Source organism: Sander lucioperca, chromosome 1 (assembly GCF_008315115.2).
Source record: "Sander lucioperca isolate FBNREF2018 chromosome 1, SLUC_FBN_1.2, whole genome shotgun sequence".
In the NCBI taxonomy this organism is placed as follows: Eukaryota; Metazoa; Chordata; class Actinopteri; order Perciformes; family Percidae; genus Sander; species Sander lucioperca.
The window spans coordinates 51,658,001-51,672,365 of NC_050173.1; the positions used below are offsets into that span (position 1 = coordinate 51,658,001).

The following is a 14,365-nucleotide window of genomic DNA, read 5'->3' on the forward strand; positions in this document are numbered from 1 at the left end:
ATTGATTTGTGTTCATAAATGAATAAAAATGTTTGATTACTTGATACCAGGGTTTGGGTTTTTTTGCAGGACAAACTTTGCATTAGGAGACATAAGAACATGTAATAGCCTTGTGTATTACTATAATAACTATGTGTCGTTCATGAATTAGATCAATGTAAACTGTAAACTACATTGTGGAAACACTGTGGAATTGGGGTTGTCAACCTCTTCTGTTATGTTGTTATAAAAAATAAAATAAAAACTCCTTGTATTTGAACATTTCTGTCTACTTCTGCTAATGGAGATAGTAATGGAAAGATATTTTGGGCATTTAAAATAAAATTGAGCAGGACTACACCCTTGTAGACAGAGAGGCAGAGATGTAAACTTGACCCACTCCTAATTCCTGGATCAAAAAATTGACCTGGCAGCCTATGAGTATGATTATAGGCTTAATAGATGCGATGTGAGAAGTAAATTCAGGAAATTCAAGGTCTTCAAATGTTTGTAAATTGCAAATGTTGAGTGTTGAAGTTAACATGTATGGCACTTTAGGCTACATCTCACAAACTATTTTGCTTGTGATGAATAATTCTGCTCTATAGCGTGATACGTTATAACTTATAAGAATAAATTGATATTAAAATCAGCCAAAATGTTCACATTTTCATCGTCAACTAAGTGTCAGTGCACATAACCTTGCTAAAAATAGAGTTAATTGAATTGGAAGTCTGGTTTAGCCACTTAATCACCTACATCTCTGCCTGCATGTGATGGGAGCATGGATGGATGGATGGATGGATGGATTATATTGACTGATTGTGTATTGATTAATTGTCAATACACAAAACAACTGTGCCAGTTAAATTCGTTGTAAATATACTTCCAACTGCCCAAAACTAGGTGCAGGTCGCCCTCTAGTGGTTGAACATGGACAACGCATTTAATTTGGAATCTGATTCTGAAGACTGAATGAAGAATCCGCACTCCCAACGTTATCCTGCCAGAGAGCGGCGGTTCGTCTACGGAAATGGGTGTGTGGACTAGTAATTATTAGTTTGTTTGTTTAGATAAATTAAATTTAAAATAACGCGGGGACTGTTAAATCTGGGAACAAGTGACTACAAAGGACAACAATACACAACAAACCGCAGTGCTCCAGACTGAGTGGAGCCAGCAACTTGTGAGACGTTACAGAGCCGCAGCACGACCACCGTAAGAATTGCAACTTCGTACACTGAAGCATCAATAACGTGTTTAAATAGACCAGTTCTCATGTTTATTTCGTTTAGAGGTGCAGTTTCTAATTTTATGTGTGACGCCTATGAGCGTAATAATCTAGCTATAACTGCCAAAGGTGGAAAAAGTTTGTTCACTAGGAACATTCCCTTATCTCTGCGCGAGGAAAGCGAATTCATGTTTCAAATAGTTAGCCATTGATGATACTGATTTTGTAAAAAACACAAAAGAGCTATTATAGCTTATGGTTATACGTTTTAGGCAGTAAGAACCGAATTCTCCTCAGCGGTAACACGAAAGCGAGCACTAGTTTGTCAGTAAAGCGGAGTGATATGCACTCCGCCTCCCAGTCTAGCTACTTGTGTCCAGGATCTGGAGGACATGGCACGGGGAGACGGAGGGAAGAATCTGTGGAAAACGGGAGAAAATATTTGAGAGAGTAGGAACTACAGCCTAAACGTAAAAAAGAAAACGTATTGCCATGGCTTGTGTGCATTGTTAAAAGGTATGTGACTAAGCTTGTTATTGTTTCATTAAAAGAGTGGAAGTGAACTCCAGTAAGCTAGCTACATCAGCAGGGTACGCTGGGCAGAGGCTCGCCACTTTCCCCTCGGAGGGCTGGGCTAACAGCTAGCATAGCTTAGTTTTGAGAAGTTAAAAAAGTTTCTGGAATGGAGGAAGAGGAGGAAGAAGGGTGAAGTAACTTTTGCCTACCGTTAAGAGGTAAAACTCTAGCTCATAAAGTCGCATTTAAAGAGAAAACGACGTCCTGAAACATTATACTCTTAAACTAGATAACGCTAGGGATAAGTTATTTGTCATGAGGTGCCTGACTGTAAATTTAAGCTAAACAAATTGTGTTCTGTTAACGTTTGCTAAGCTAGCTAGTTAGCAACTTCTCGAGGTTACTTACATTAGCTTGCTACATACCAGGGAAAGCTAATACCACTAAAATAAGGTGTTCTATTATGACTGTGCGTATTTCTGTGGTAGAGTTAAATTAGAGCGGTGCTAAAAGCTATTTTTACTACTGTATGGGGATTTGTGTAACGCTAACGTTAGATTTTTCTGAATCTCATTTCTCTCTTTCTCTGGGTGGGGGGTGCTTACCGTAACTGAATGGTCTCCCATATTGTCTGTTCCCTGTACTTCAGACTTGTCAAGTATTGAAGGCAGATCGCACACAGTAGAGCAAAGTATTGTTCTTGAGTTTTTCAATGTTACGTTTTGTTAAAGCGATAATGACGGCATTACTTATTAGTTTAACGTTAACTCAGAAGAGACCATCAGGCTGTGATAATCAACCACTTACACAGGCCAATATAACAGCGATTTCGGATGATTTTTGTTGTTTACCACTTCCAGTTTGCTTCTTTTCCAATTTGTATAGTTTCCAAAACTGTCTCCTGACATGTTACTTCAGTTAAAAGTATCCAGTGCCTCTAGTCTAACTGTTAAACTAAAACTATATGAACATTGTGCATGGGGAAATAGAAAAAAAGCAATGCCTTTCTTTTGGACAATAGTCGTATACCGTGATTAAACATTGTGTTTCAATATACAAAATACTGTATGTAGGTCGAAGTCTTTGTAAATGTATATCACCCATGTGCTGAGGAATTCTGAGGAGGAACCACTGGTGATTTTTGTAAGATCACAAACCATCTTTAAGCATGGTTACAGTTAATTTAGGCAATGATCAGTAAAGCAGGGAGTTCAGTTCTCCCCAAAAAAAATAAAAAAATAAATAAATAAATAAATAAAACACCTTTCAAAATGTGGCTTTGAGAAAAATATGTTTGGTCAAGATTGATTTGATTTTCAGCCTTTTTGATGTCATTGAAAGTGAAAACACAAAGATCTATCGCTGCGCGCTGTTATCAGTTTGTAGAGATGTCTTTGTAGAGCTTTATCTGAAGGGTTAGTCATTCAGATGCAAATCAGCTCAGCCCATTCGGGCAAGTTATATCTCGACACGTTCATCAAACAATTTGTTTCTGCTCGTTTCAGGGAGATTGGACATGTCCTTATGTTGAAATCTATGATTTGGCATTTATTGATCACTTTTTACAATGTACTGGTGATAAATCACTGCTGATCCAGTCTAATAGAGTCCTGGCTACATCCAGATCTCTGACTGATCAGGCTATGTGGAAACAGCTGCTGGTGACTGTCAGAAAAACAAACGTATAGACTGGTCACTTGTGTGTATGCCTGCCTACATGTTCTACTTTAGGAGGTTTCCCTCTGCTTTCATGTGCATGTAGAACAATAAGTAGTGGAAGTGGGTGCAGTGCTGATGGACAGCTGTGTGCTGGAAGGGAGGGATCGGGGCAGAGATGGGATGAGGGAGGAAGCAGCTCTTTGTGGTCACATCCTTTTTGACTAGGTTTCACAAGCCCCCAAACAGCTGCTGCTGCTGCTGCAGGCTACATGTGTTAGAACTGTCTTCGGGCTGGGGCTGCATGACATCCGCAGAAGTGTCAGATATCGCAGCATTTCATTAGTGTAGTTGTGTGTCAGGAAGATGGTTTCAAGCACTCAGTAGCTCTACATGAGTAGGTGGAAGCAGTAGTTTGTTGGGGCAATCATCAGAGACATCCTGAAGCAATACTTCATTAATTTTTAAGGTGGTGATTCAGTATTATGTTTTTTTTTTTATGACTCATGGTTGTGCAATGCCAAAATGGCTGATAACAGTAAGTAAAGGGAGCTTTATGTATTTATTTCTAATTTAAATTTGATTTAAGGTCAGAAGAGTGTTTCTCATCTGGTTTTCATATTTCTGAATGTGTGCAAGTTGTACACGTGACACCTTTTCAGAGAATTGCATCATCCAAGTTTCAGCAAGTCTCTTTATGGAAATGATGTGTCAGATCAAAAAGGGGACAAAGGGCTTTTTAATCATCCTGTTTGTCACATGCTGTGCTGAGGTTCAAACTTTATTTACAATTTGGATTTTTAAAATGTATTTTGATTGTGATATTGGAATATTTGCTTGTTTATCTAAATACGTAATGCCAAACAAAGTTTATTGTTTTGCTAATCTTTACATCTGCTTCCTTTTTCTGTTTTGCAGAAGGCTGGTGGAGTAGAACACTGACTGTGCACTGGTTGGAGAGGAGCTGGGAGTTATTGTTGTTGTTGAGACGCAGTGTCTTCCTTATTTCTTAGCCTGTCATCTTGCGATCTTGTGAGACCTGCTGCAGCTTGTCCGTTTGACTGAGGTCCTGATCTCCGCTCCTGCAGCCTGCACCCCCTCCCTCCATCAGTGGTGGTGACCCTACTCCGGACCGCTTGCTGCAGGGCCCTTCCTGAGCAGCAGCAGCTGCGTCCTGCTTGCTGACTCCCCTCCCTCCCTTGCTTCCTGTCCTTGGTCAGACAAGGCTAAAGCCTCCTCTCCTCTCCCTAACCCCACCCCACCCCTCATCTCTGTTGGCCTCTCATACTTACACACACACACACACACACTCACACTCACACTCACACTCACACTCACACACTCTCACTCACTCACATTCACACACCTAAGTGGTTTCTCTTGTTCACCACGCGTTCCAACACCGTTTTTTAGGCTACTAGCGCTAATTGGAGGTTCTCAGCAGGGGACTTTTGGACCCCCTTGGTCCCCCTAGCCACCACAGAAGCCCTCCCTTTTACGCTACACTGCAGCATCCAGCATGACCTCCATGTCCAGTCTCTTCTCCTTCACGAGCCCAGCAGTCAAACGCCTGCTCGGCTGGAAGCAGGGGGACGAGGAGGAGAAATGGGCAGAAAAGGCAGTGGATGCGCTCGTGAAAAAGCTGAAGAAGAAGAAAGGTGCCATGGAGGACCTGGAGAAAGCTCTGAGCTGCCCCGGGCAGCCTAGCAAGTGTGTAACCATTCCAAGATCACTGGATGGCCGGCTACAGGTTTCCCACAGGAAAGGTCTGCCTCATGTCATCTACTGCAGAGTGTGGCGCTGGCCAGACCTCCAGTCCCACCACGAGCTCAAGCCCCTGGAGGTGTGCGAGTACCCGTTTGGCTCCAAACAGAAGGAGGTCTGCATCAACCCATATCACTACAAGCGAGTGGAGAGTCCCGGTAGGTACCCGCGCTTTCTCCAAATAAGCTAATCAAAGAATATGGACTTGGCTTCAGGTTATTTTTTCGATACTCAAAGCTTAATGTTTAACACATATTCCTAACTACGTTTTTTTTGTCCAATCGAAACAAATTACTTTTAAATTATCTCTGGATATTTAAGAAAGACATTCTTATGACTTGATGTGTAATTTTTAATGGCGTGGCAAGTGGTCCCATTCACATTGCCTTTCCAAATTTGAAAAAGGGTGTTCAATAAGGCAGTCATCACCAAATCTGTTAATTTGTAATGTACAATATGAGACGGATTAGACCAGTGTGGGGCTGTGCACATCCCGTAGCTAGATCTCTGAGTAAACTGTGGAGCTGGTAAACAAATCCACAGAGGTCAGGAGGCTGTCATCTCACAGGCCTGTTCCACCCGCCCCCTCCATTTCACAGAAAATCAATATCACTAGCTCTTTAGGAGTCTTATTAGATTATATGCCTCAGGCACTCCAGATAGGGTGTGGCATCAGAGAGAGGCTTACTAAATGCATAAACCACTCCAGACTAAACTCCCAGCACTTTCTTATCACTATCCCTTCTCTCCGTCTCTCTCTCTCTTTCTGTCACTCAATCGCACACCACATCACGTAGACTCATGGATGACCCTGAGGGGACAGCCTTTCTGATATAAGGCTGGTTTGGGATTGCCAGCTCTTTATTGACCAGTTCAAGGATATGGACGACATGTCGGTCAGGAAAGACTGCACGTCCTATCATTTAAAGCAAAGCTCACTGGGTAGTTTGGCACAGTTGTTGACAAAGTTGAAAATGAAAACAAATGTGGATGACCTCTGTGGTTATATCTTTACCAAGGTCTGTTGGTGTTTGGCAGTGTTCCGTAAATTATGTTATTCTGTTTCAAGACATGGGTTGGGATTGTACAGTATGTGTATTTTTTTTGTTTTGAAAAACTAAGAACTGCTACTGATATTGGCTGTATAAAGAAATTATGTTTAGGATATTGTAAAGTGGTGTTTTTTTTTTGTGCAATTTTCTGACTTAGTATAGGTCAAATGGTGAATCAAGAAAATATTTAGTAGTTACAGCTACTTTTCCAAGAGCATGCCCATCAAGGGCTTCTCTTTCCAACACTGGCCGCATTTCCTTTATTAGTAATGGAAATGATACATTATTAACAAGGAAACGCGTTTAAAGTACAATAAAAGCCCTACTTCCAAAAGGTTTTCTGGTTAAAGACGTGTGTGGTAGGCATGGTCACCATAATGAGCCATTTGTTTTCTTGATGATAAGAAAATACCTTTCTGTCTGTGTGCTTCATTCATTTTCAACTCCCAACTCATTTTCCTCCCCTGCCTCCTTTTTTCTACCATCCAGTGCTCCCTCCTGTCCTGGTACCTCGGCACAGCGAGTTCAACCCACAGCACAGCTTGCTGGTACAGTTCCGAAACCTCACCCACAATGAGCCGCACATGCCCCTGAACGCCACCTTTCCTGAGTCCTTTCAGCAGCCGCACAGCGGTGGCGGCAGCAGCAGTGGCGGTGGAGGAGGTGGTGGAGGCGGTTCTTTTCCCATCTCTCCCAACTCTCCGTATCCCCCTTCTCCAGCCAGCAGTGGTACTTATCCAAACTCTCCTGCCAGCTCGGGGCCCTCCAGTCCATTCCAGCTCCCAGGTACGCCAGATATACTCATGTGCCTGACCCTGGGAAGATGCCAAACTATTGTTTTTTTGGATTGCTGTCAAGTAGCCAACAAGAGGCTAACTGTTAATAAACATTAGCCTCTGATGAGTTTCTGTTTTTTAAGTTGTGTAATGTAAGAAGGAAAATCAAGTGTTTATAATTAAGTGAGAATACACTTTTTTAAAAAATAAGAGATGCAGGTAAATCCATTTTTAAAATGCGTATCATTTACAAAACTCCCAATCCATGGACATTGTGGGTGCAGTACACTGAAGCATTGACATAGCGAATTGTTTACTATTGTATGTCCTAAAATTCCATCTTTATAATTACTAATGGTCTAAACCCATGCATGACAAACTTCATCACTAAACAATAAAAAGATGTTTTAACAGTACTCTAACCAGGTCACATTATTATATTCATCCAAATCGAGCTACGCCCCTAAATGAGAACAAAGGAAATGCCAGCTAAGCAGTGTCCAATAGAGCCAGGGCTGCTGTCAAGGCACTAACTCAGTGGGCCAGGCAACCTTTTTGTCTCGTTGTTACGGACTGGAGACATATGAGATACTTCTAACATGAGGAAATATCATTCCTTTCGGTCGTGTTCAATAGTCTTGATAGAAATACTTTGACTATTTAGATTGTACTTGTGTTTCAGTGTGTGTGGATGATACTGCTGTGTGTGTGTGTCTGGTGACTAGGGCTCTATTCTGCTCCAGTCCAGATCTGCTGACACATCCGGTGGCTGCAGGCAGTCAGGCAGAAAAAGTTTTTCATGGTATTTTAGGATTTGAGCTTTATTATGCTGAAAAGCCCTGATGGTATTTGTCTTCGTTCACAAGCATCTTAATCATCGACATTTCCTCACTGCCATCTAAGTGGGGGTTTACTGCATTGTTGTTTCCCTCTGTGCCTCAATATGGGCTTGGAAAGCTCATATTGCATCTCTGTCGGGAATGGGTTAGCATGTGGCTTAGCAAGTGAGGAATATGTGAAATCTGACACCATTTCCGGGTACAGATCCTGTCATGATTGTCTGAGTCTAGGGAGGTGTGTGTGTGTGTGTGTGTGTGTGTGTGTGTGTGTGCGCCAGCAGCAACAACTGGTCTCATCCTCACTAACTGCTCTCTTAATGTCTCAGCTGACACCCCACCCCCAGCCTACATGCCCCCTGATGAGCAGCTGGGCCAGGAGAGCCAGTCCATGGAAACAAGCAGCAGCCTGGTGCCACCGAACATGGCCAGAGGAGGTGAGGAGTGCACACATTTAGAGTGACAATCAACCTGCTAGGGACTGCAGATGAAAATTTAAGGCCCTGACACACCAACCCGATAATCGGCCGTCGGACAGTCTGGCGAGGTCAGTGACTCGAGTCTGTTTAACATGTTCCGTGCCGTCGTCCGTCGGAGGAGCCGGAGGGCGGGCAGTCGGACTCAATGACCAATCTGATTGGTGGAGTGCTAATCCGGAAATGGCGAGCGGGATGAGTGACGAACGCCTCTCAAAATCTGACAAATCTTTTAAACTGACCTTTGTCGATCTGACATGAAGACAGATTGAGCAACTGTACGGTCTATTTCCCGCTTAAAATGTTTTCAGTGAACTATTTTCGTAAAATACGAGATCGTATTTCGAACAAGCCTCCATTATCGGTCAGCTGGAGAAGCCAGACCCACATGACGCGGTCGTCATTTCCGGTTTTCATATTTTTTTTTTACATCTCGCGCACGCGCAGAACGTACGCTCAAGTCGGCGTTGCTTCGGTGTGTTTTCCGAGGCACTTTTTGGACCTCGGGGAGCCGACTGATCAGTCCGACTGCCTTTTCTGCCGTCGGTCAGCCGTCGGGTTGGTGTGTCAGGGTCTTTAGACTGCATGGCTAAATCTGGCACATTTTCATTTTGGACTCATGTAGATTCATGTGCGTTCCTTTTTCAAATAAAGAAATCGGATCAAATTTAGAGTGACAATAGCACTACACTAATAATACCAGCAGGACCAAACTGTGAGGATAAAATACCAACCCTAATATACAGTTTGAAACAGCTTATGGAAGTCCAAGATTCTGCACAGCAGTTTACAGTATACTTAAAGGCGCTGTACTTGATATCTATAACATTAATATAGCCGTAAACAAATATTTGCTATATCTTCACATGGTGGAGTAATGGCATCCTGAGCTTCTCTGTTCTTTTTTTTGATTGTCCGGCTGCGGGTGCATCTTGGTGCCAGAGAATGTGCTCGGTAAGAATTTTCGCTTGTCGCTCAAAGAGCTGTTCGTTTCTGCTTGGCCACTCAGAGCCGCTTTGCTCAATATCGTTCCACACTCAACTCATGTTTCACCCCGCTTCACTCAAATTGCTCACCCCTCGCTCCAAAAAAAAAAGGTTGGATTTATTAGATGAACAGCATCCTTCATGCTGCCAGTGCCCAGAGCTCCGCCAGCAATAAGTCCTCCGGATGACAGGCACCAGTGGCTTGGAGGGAGGGCGGGCGGCGTTCATCTGCGTGTACTGCCTGCTCTGCAGTAACACACAGACGGGCTCTTGCATGCTTGAACGAAATTGGAGTTTCTGCTCTGCGCTCCACCCAATCACAAACCGACGGCCGTGACAAAGCAATGGCATTTGACGAGTTGGGAAACGGAACAGTGAGAGCCGTGTGGAGGCAATCCTAGACCCACTTTTTTTCTGAATATTGAGTACAGCCTCGTTTGATGCACAATTTGTCTACTCAGGAAAGTTGATGTAAAAATGTTCCCCTCCATCTCGCCATAGTGTTGGTGCAACTGAATGCACTTACCTGACAATGAGCTGCTGCAAAAGTAAAGCCAGGACCGGCTTTTCAATGGACTGTCCTATTTTGTTTTTCTTGTGCTCTGCGGTGGCATTCACGCTGCACCACTGCAGTGGTCTAATTGAGAATAATGAGAAAGTTACATTTTAATGCTACACATGCTGCTGTCTGAAAGTGCTCATATTATGCTTTTTGGCTTTTTCCCCTTTCCTTTATTGTTATATATCTTTTTGTGCATGTTATAGGTTTACAAAGTGAAAAAGCCCAAAGTCCACCCCAAAGGGACTTACCATCTCCAACAGAAAACACTGTTCACAAACTGCTCCAAACAGCTCTATTGTAGTCCAGCCTTTACTTCAGAGACAAACGTGGTCACTTTGTAACACATGTTATAATGCTCGCCTAGCTGCTAGCGTGGCACGCCCTCATACTCTGCTTCTGACTGGCTAGTAGTCCTTACCTAGCTACTGAGCATGTGTGACTCCCAACAAAGATGGAACAGAAATGAGATGTCTCACTCTGTAGCTAAAACAGAGAGCTCAACACACAGGGTGTTTTTTTTTTTAATAAATTAAACCATGTAAACCAATTCTGGTACAACCTCTAAATACAATTATGAACCTAAAATGAGCTTAATATGAGCACTTTAATAAACATTTGGTCATTTCTGTGTCTAAAGGTTTGTAAGGACAAGGATGTCTTCATTACATTTTTGTCCCCAATCCAAAGCCTTTAATTTTGAATATTTGCCAAGTCTGATCAGATATTCATTGTGTTTTTAGTTGTTTTTGTTCCCACATTAACCTTTGCAAAGCGTGTTTGACTGCTAATATAACCTGATGAGTATTATTCTTATGGAATCTTGTATTTGTATAGTATCTGAGGAGAGAGAGTGACAGTGCAGTGCCCTGTGCAGTTGAGCTAAATAACAATAACTACTAAAGTCAAAATACAAATTGCAAAGCTTGTACAATATGGTTTAGGGATGTGATTATATTTTAATTAAATTCTTTCCACTATATGAAATACTTTCCATAACAATTAGTGTTAACCCTTAGAGAACGGACCTCCTGCCGGCAGCTGGGGAGGACGTTTATATGATCCGGTTTTTAATATAAAATAAAAACCATAACAGCTAGAGCATTTATTCTTTTTGCAGCAGAAAGCTAAGGCTTCTGTCTATTGCGTCATTAGGTGTTACGCTCGTGACGACGTTATTACGTTACGTGACATTCGGTACAAAGCGGGCTGATAACTAGCGGTGGGGATGTAGTATTTCCCCGTGATGGCTGCGGGAGATTGTTTTCATGGTCCTGTACAAAACAATCTAAAATAAAAACCCTAGAGCATTCATTCTTTTTGCAGCACAAAGTTAGGGCCTCTGTCTTTCGCGTCATTACATTGGGCAGTGTGTTTAGATGAACGTTGTTTGGCTTCCCTCCATGGCACCAGCACATGGAGCTCGGAACAACCGAGGTCTGCCGAGATCCACCCGGAGCTGATAACTCCCACGCTGCCTAAATGAATTCTGTGTAACTAAAACTGTATTGCTTTGTACCATACATCTTAATCAATTCCTTATACCTTCTAGAACAGGGGTGTCAAACTCATTTTCACTAAGGGCCACACTGGAAATAGAGAATCGCACCAAGGGCCAGACATGGAGAGTTTATTGACGTGCTTTTGTTACTGCGTGTCACTTTTTTTTTTTAAACATTTTGGTAGCTTTTTTTCCTCATTTTTGTTGTTTTTGTTCCGACTTTTTTGTGGTTTTCTCAGACATTTGTCACATTTTTGTAAATTTATTGCTTTTTCTGACATTTTTGTACGCTTTTTGTTGACATAAAGCCCTACAAAAGTCATCAAGAGTTCCTTAGCCATCATAGAATTTAGCAAATCAAGCACAACAATGATACATTTTTTTAACAACAACCTGTTTCATAGCCTGAATATGAAAACTTTGATTCTGGGGGAATTTCTCAGAGTCGGCCAATCTGCCATATTTTGCTTTGAATGTCAGGTAATTGCAGTTTAAAAAACACTTTCCTGTGTTTTTGGTTTGGTGCACAACTAGGCGGGCCAAAATTTATTGTGGACCCAAATTGATATACGGCCGGATCTAAATCTGCAAGGGGCCGGATTTGGCCCGCGGGCCTTGAGTTTGACACGTGTGTTCTACAAGATTTGTGTGTGTGTGATGATGTCGTCCGCTAATTTTATGACCCGCCTGTTTTTATCTGACCTGTTGTGCAATTTCCCAGATGTGCAACCAGTGGAGTACGAGGAGCCAAGCCACTGGTGCTCTATTGTCTACTATGAACTTAACAATCGAGTAGGCGAGGCCTACCACGCCTCGTCAACCAGTGTGCTGGTGGATGGCTTCACTGACCCTTCAAACAACAAGAACCGCTTCTGCCTCGGACTGCTGTCCAACGTCAACCGCAACTCCACGATCGAGAACACCCGCAGACACATCGGCAAAGGTACGCCTGACCGCCGCATGCAGCGGCGCCGGAAGGTTGATCACGTGTACATGTTGTGGTTTGAATGTCCTGACCGTCAGTTGTCTGTCTCTGTTAACCAGGAGTGCACCTGTACTATGTGGGAGGGGAGGTATACGCAGAGTGCCTCAGTGACACCAGCATTTTTGTCCAAAGCCGAAACTGTAATTACCACCACGGCTTCCACCCCACCACGGTCTGCAAGATCCCCAGTGGATGTAGCCTCAAGATTTTTAACAACCAGGAGTTTGCCCAGCTGCTGGCCCAGTCAGTCAACCATGGCTTTGAGGCCGTCTATGAGCTTACCAAGATGTGCACCATTAGGATGAGCTTTGTCAAGGTAAGGCCTTCATGCACTAAGTAGAAGATACATACTTGTCTCATCCTTGTCTTTTAACAAGAGGCGAACATCATAATCCGTGTTATTACATTTTATTCTGCCACCTTGCAGGGCTGGGGAGCCGAGTATCACCGACAGGACGTCACCAGCACCCCCTGCTGGATCGAGGTGCACCTGCATGGGCCCCTCCAGTGGCTGGACAAGGTGCTAACACAAATGGGTTCACCTCTCAACCCAATCTCCTCTGTGTCCTAATGATGGACTTGGGTGGGAGCTTGGGAGACATTTTTCTTTTTCTTTTTCTTTTTTACTTTTTCTTTCTCCCCCCTTCTGTGATTTATAATTTAAGGTGGTCTTAATGGCTGAACTGTTTACACTTAACTTTGGGAAGGGATATCGACTCTGGCTGGAAATTCAACAACAGCCGGAATGAGTTGTTGAAAAAACGTTACAAGCAGATACCTGGAGAAAGAGAGGAATAAGTAATGCCCGAGGGGCAGTACTGACATGGACACACTACTGCTTGACAATGCTACAACACCTGCAAGAAAAGAGGGCTCCATTGTCAAGCTTGAATCTGTCAAATGTTAAGTTTTTATTGTTTTCTCAAATGTTTTTATTCCTCTGTATGTGTAGTTTTTAATGTAGCAGAACTGTTTCACTACTCTGCCTTATGTCCGACAGACGAATTGGAATTTTACTGACCACTTCACGTCAGATATTTACAATTAAGATATAGACATGATTATGTTTACCATTAGGCTCCGATATAACAAATGCTTTCTTTTTATAGTCTCTACTGCTAGAAATGAACACTGAGCTACTGCCTTTTCAGAAGGTTGTGTATGCCAACCTGATTTTGTTATGGGAGATCAATCACTGAACAAGTTTAACATGCCATAAGCTAACAACATTGTGAATGTTACACCTATTACAATAGAAGTAGTCATTTATGATATAATCAGACAATGGACATCATCATTGATTCTTGTTTGTACTCTCGAGTTCAAGTAAGAGTGACTGTATTTTCCATACTCACTGTATTAACAATATTGTGCACTCATGGATTTTTGTGGAGGCATATTACATTTTGGCGTGGGTACCAAGGCATTATGTTGATAAATAATTGACTTAATTAGCTCAATGAAATAAACAGGTTATTTGGTAACAATGGTTGTTAATTTTTTTTCTGTCCTAATAATACTTGGCAAGATGCAAAGGGAAATACATTGTAATGTTCATGAACATTGTGGAAATGTATTGAATCAGGATGGATAAAATGTTGCCATTGCAAACCCAAAAAGCACCACAGCAAACAAGGACATAGTGAATTTTAGTGACTGGAAAATATGAAGCCTACAGCTTATTTCTGTTTGCTGTAAAGCTACTACAGTGGCTTACAATAATAGTGTTCTTTATGGTATTCAAATACATTTAATGGAAAACTAAATCACGAAAGGCAAAACTGCTTGTCAGGACTGAGTTTTAAAGTCCTCTACTTCAAATGAGATGATCCTGCTGTGTGGAGGATTACAAATTCATGATCAAAAGATCAAGTGTTCTATTCTAAAAACCATCCAGATATAACGCATCATACACTAGATCAGCCTAACTGCATGATGCATGAGTTCTGGGGCTAGATTTAAATTATAAAAGAACTACGGATAACGATATTGTCCTTTTGAGTTATCTTTACTTCAGCTTTGGGTTAATTACCAATTGATGCCAATGC

General features: G+C 42.3%; 1 protein-coding gene across 3 annotated transcripts; it reads left to right on the forward strand.

Annotated features, from left to right (window-relative positions):
* The first annotated feature begins 937 nt into the window (after positions 1-937).
* On the forward strand, positions 938-13,801 carry smad5 (SMAD family member 5). 3 transcript variants are annotated; one of them, XM_036005746.1, is made up of 8 exons: positions 938-1,197; positions 4,301-4,689; positions 4,732-5,304; positions 6,688-6,984; positions 8,140-8,247; positions 12,054-12,275; positions 12,377-12,633; positions 12,745-13,801. In XM_036005746.1, the coding sequence occupies exons 3-8, from the start codon at positions 4,902-4,904 to the stop codon at positions 12,886-12,888; spliced, it is 1,431 nt and encodes a 476-aa protein (XP_035861639.1). In that variant the 5' UTR covers positions 938-1,197; positions 4,301-4,689; positions 4,732-4,901; the 3' UTR covers positions 12,889-13,801. The 3 variants fall into 3 exon arrangements, with proteins under 3 accessions (XP_035861639.1, XP_031135877.1, XP_035861634.1); XM_031280017.2 differs by lacking the exon at positions 938-1,197 and adding an exon at positions 1,552-1,726; XM_036005741.1 differs by lacking the exon at positions 938-1,197 and adding an exon at positions 1,787-1,944.
* Positions 13,802-14,365: the final 564 nt, after the last annotated feature.